General features: G+C 53.2%; 1 protein-coding gene across 1 annotated transcript in view; it reads left to right on the forward strand.

The window, feature by feature from the left end:
- The window catches only part of Shc2 (SHC adaptor protein 2), a 23,585-nt gene that overhangs the window by 1,956 nt on the left and 17,080 nt on the right, over nucleotides 1-4,549 (forward strand). The window contains 1 exon segment of the mRNA XM_026785150.1: nucleotides 1-195. This exon segment is cut by the window's left edge and continues 99 nt beyond it. Coding sequence (XP_026640951.1) covers nucleotides 1-195 — 195 coding nt within the window.

The following is a 4,549-nucleotide window of genomic DNA, read 5'->3' on the forward strand; positions in this document are numbered from 1 at the left end:
GAACCGCGCTGCGCCGCGCCCTGCCCGCTGCCCGCGCTTGGCCGCTGCCGCGGTTCGGGAACGCGGTGCGCACGGGGGACCCCAGACGTCGCCGATGAGTGGGCGCGCAAGGGCGGCTTCATCCACAAGCCGGCTCACGGCTGGCTGCACCCCGACGCCAGGGTCCTGGGGCCCGGGGTCTCTTACATCGTGCGGGTGAGTGCGCCCAGCCTCCTTCCCGGAACGTCGGGTTCGGGGACCCCTCCAGTTTGGTCCCGTATCTCAAAGAGAGCCAAGTGAGCTCTTCCCCACTACCATGGAACCCCGTCTCCGGTGCGCGCTTCTTGGCCGCCCCCACCCGAAGGCTCTGGGGTCCGGGTTCCCACGGCATCACGTGGGGAGGGGCGGGGAGAGGGCGCAGGTGGGGAGGAAACACACGCATGCGCAGGCTATCCCCCCCTTTGCTGTTGGGTGAGAGAGTCCTTAGGTGAGGAGCAGGGAGCGAACACAGTACCCTCTCACTCTCGGAGTCTCAGGGAAAGCGACTTTGCAGCGATGTAGTGGGGACACGCAAAGACTTTGGAACCTAAGCTCGGTGCTCGGGGTTCTACTAATGAAGCTAATGGACCTGGCTGTTTATCCCTTTTATTTTGGCAGGGGTGGGAGGAAATAGGGATTTGAGGAGGGGATTTCGAGCTCCGACTGCCAGCTACCAGCCGGCCTCATCAGCTTCCCTAATATTGGGGTGTTGCATGTGTGTCACCACTCCCGGAGCTTTAGTCTTTGTTTTGTTTTTGAAACAGGGTCTCTTGTAGCTCGGGCTGACCCGGAAGTCACTATGTAGCCCCTTGCTTCTACTTGGGAAATGTTGTGGTGACAGTCACGCACCCCCACGCCCCATCTGTATGGTGCTGGGGATGGAACTCAGAGTCTTCTTTATGCCAGGCGAGGTCTGTATACACTGAGCCAGCCCCAGTCGCCCCTCCACCAGGTTTTTATTGTGACCTTTGCAAGGGATGCGGTGTGGGGGATGGTCTCCCACGTGCCCACCTGTCACCACGGACATTTTATCTTCACTCTAAGCCTCAACTCCTGTGTGTGCAGTTTTATCAACCACTTGAAAGTAAGCTGGTGTGTGACCCTCACTATAGGCACCCTAGTCCGGTGTCATGCCCACCACAGTTTATGAGATGACAAATGATCCCAGAATGCCGTTTGTTGGCTGTCCTGGACCAGGATGCTGAGCGGGTGTCCTGTTTTCCCCACCGTGATCCACAGTGTCACTTCCTTTTGTGTGAACTGGGTTGAGTCCTCCAGTATTTATGCCTTGGGGATCTGCAACTAGGACCTGTTTTAGAGGTGACTTCAGCTGTGACTGGTGGGGCACACCTGTAATCCCAGCATTCAGGAAGCTGCAGCAGGAGGATTGCTGATGGCTGTAGGCCAGCCTGGGCTACACATCCAAAGAAAAAGAAGGTGGGCATGGTGGTGTATACCTTTAATCCCTGCACTGGGGAAGCTGTGAGTTCAAGGCCATGCTGGTCTACATAGTGAGTTCCAGTTCTGTCTCAAAATGCTTAAGCACACAGAAAGGACAGACTCAAAGAAGGAAGTATGTTTGTTGTAGTGTTGTGGATTCAGGGGAGGTTTCCCCGGAGCAGGGTGGGTCCTCAGGCACTGACTGAGACACAAAGTCAAGCCGAGACACAAGGTGGCTCACACCTGTCATTCTAGTACTTGGAAAGTGGGGGCAGTGGGAGCAGGAATTTAAGGTTATCCTTGCCTGGATGGTGAGTTTGAGGCTAGCCTAGGCTGTTCGAGGCCCTGTTATAAGACAACTGAACAGCTTAGAGAGGAGTTTGAGGCTAGACAAGAGCTAAGTCTCAACCCAAGGGCCAGGGGAGATTCCTGGACCCCCAGATGCCATCTGCACAGACCAGCCTTCAGAATGGAGTGCTAATGCACTCCCCTTGTGCTCTGTCCCTCTCCAGCCGTACTAAGTGATAACCCTCCTGCCCTTTGGCCTTGACACCGAGTCCTCTGGGTGTGTGCCTGCTGCCGGCTGTGGCACTGGGTCCCTCCCCGCAGTCTCCTCTCTCCTGTGTCCACATGGTTTGATGTTCAACTATTCTGGTGTCACTGTGAGAAAGCGTCCCATCAATGCTGCCTTCAGCCGCCTCTCACCCAGTTCCTCCAGCCTGTCCTGTCTGGTGGATACATGTTGAGAGTTCACCTACTGTCATTGTTGGGGCTCAAAATGTTGGGGTGAAAGCAGTGTGGCATTTAGATCAGCCCTTATGGAGCAGTGGCATTGCAGAGGACAAGGGAAATCTCTGATCTCCATCTGCCAGGTCTTTGATTGCATAGGAGAAGTAGATAATAAATACACAAGAAGACTGCCCATGGGAAGACTGAAGGTCCTGATGGGGCAGGGGTGGTAAAACTGTGTGATGTCCATGGGAGTTGTAGCTTCTCTGGTCGCAGTGCTTTGGAACACATGTCTCAAGTGCTGAGACTTGAACTTGTGGAAACCTCTGGCAGAAAACAACACAGGAGACGTTTCTGGCAGGACACAGCCAGCGCAAAGGCTCTGTGCAGGGGGCAGATCTGGAATTTTCTAGGAACAATGGAATGATGTGTATGTGTTGCCTTTATTGGTTGATAAATAAAGCTGTTTCGGCCAGTGGCTTAGCAGAATAGAGCCAGGCTGGAAGAGAGAGGAGATGGAGTCAGAGGAGATGGCAGGACAGAACTTTACACTGTAAGCCACAGCCTTGTGGCGATACATAGATGAACAGAAATGGGTTAATTTAAGATGTAAGAGTTAGTAAATAAGAAGCCTGAGCTAATAGGTCAGAGAGTGTTGTAATTAATATGTTTTTGTGTGATTGTCTGGGTCTAGGTGGCTGGAACAAAAGAGCGGTCTCCAATTGCAGTGGAAGACCTTGATAAGATGGAGCCTGGGGTTTCCAAAGGATCATTTCAGGGTATTGTCAGAACAGTATCATGGGGCACAGAGGGGTACAGGGATTGAAGGGGGACCTGGAAGGTGTGGGGAGAGCTGACAGTGATGTGGATCTGGGTGACTGCGGGCTATGCAGAATGGTGTCCATGTTAGAAATGGACAGGGCAGAAAGGCGTGCGCCCCCCCCCCCCCCCCACATTGGGACCCTGTGACTATAACCTATGACTGAAGGGACCTGCAGATGAGTTCAGGTCAAACCCTGGCTATCTAGATTCATCTGGGGACCAGTGTCACCACACTGTGATGTTTTCTGAGCTGCAGAACCCAGTGAAGCAGAAAGCCATTTGAGTCTTTCCCAGGAGTGGAGATGCCAGTGTCCTGGCCACTGCCAGCCTGGTTCAGCGGCTCAAACCTGGAGGAGTGTGTCAGAAGAGAGAGACTCTGGGTGAACAGCTTGCATTGGCTAGCCCAGCAGCTTCGTCATGCACCCAGGTTGTGAGCAGCTGGGTAAAGTTGCCCCTCCAGATTCATGCCCACCAGGTACCCCAGAATGCAGCTGTTTTGGGGCACAGCATCTCTGCAGATGGGAGATGCAGTGGGGATGGGCTTGGACTAGGAAGGCCAGGTCCTACATCCTACTGCTGTCCTCAGAAAACCAACCACGGGAAGACATGGGGAAGGAGGCTGTGGCAGGTCAGGCAGAGTGAGCACCGTAGCTGCCAATCAAAGGCCTCAGAGGACCGTGGTCACGCAGAAGCCTGGGAGAGGCAGGAAGGGCCCACTGTAGGCAGCTCGGCCCCAAGCAAGCCGTAGCAGACCTGAGTCCTGGTCTTTGGCCTCTAGAATGTGGATGGAAGTATTGTAGGCACTATCCTTGTGAGAATTGTCAGTCTGTTTCTGGGGACTTAGTCATCCTCAGGGTCTTGACTGTCCTTGGCTAGCTCCTCTCCTGGTGTCTGTGGGCCACATTTGTGGTGCTTTTCCCGACTGACTCACCAGAACAGGGCCACATGACTTCAGAACCACACTGACTGGGACCCTTGTACATTTGTGTCCTGAGGCATGGCAGCTGATGGTTGCTTACTCCATCCCGTGTAGCACAGCCCTCCTCCCCTTAGTGTGTTTGTGCACGTGTGTGTGTGTGTGTGTGTGTGTGTTATGCACATATGCGTATATACTCTCACTGGCCCATAGCTCACCAATTGGACGAGGTTGGCCAGCAAGCAAGTCCCAGAAATTCTGCATCTCTCTCTGTCTCCTACAGTGTAGTTATCAGTGTCTCAGTGTATACAGTGGGGTTATCAGTGTGTCAGTGTATACAGCGGGGTTATCAGTGCATCAGTGTATACAGTTTATACGGTGGGGTTATCAGTGTGTCAGTGTATACAGTGTATACAGTGGGGTTATCAATGCATCAGTGTATACGGTGGGGTTATCAGTGTGTCAGTGCATACAGTGTATACAATGGGGTTATCAGTGCATCAGTGTATACAGTGGGGTTATCAGTATATCAGTGTATACAGTGTATACAGTGGGGTTATCAGTGTGTCAGTGTATACAGTGGGGTTATCAGTGTGTCAGTGTATACAGTGTATACAGTGGGGT

The sequence above is a fragment of the Microtus ochrogaster genome, linkage group LG1, assembly GCF_000317375.1.
Source record: "Microtus ochrogaster isolate Prairie Vole_2 linkage group LG1, MicOch1.0, whole genome shotgun sequence".
Taxonomy (NCBI): domain Eukaryota; kingdom Metazoa; phylum Chordata; class Mammalia; order Rodentia; family Cricetidae; genus Microtus; species Microtus ochrogaster.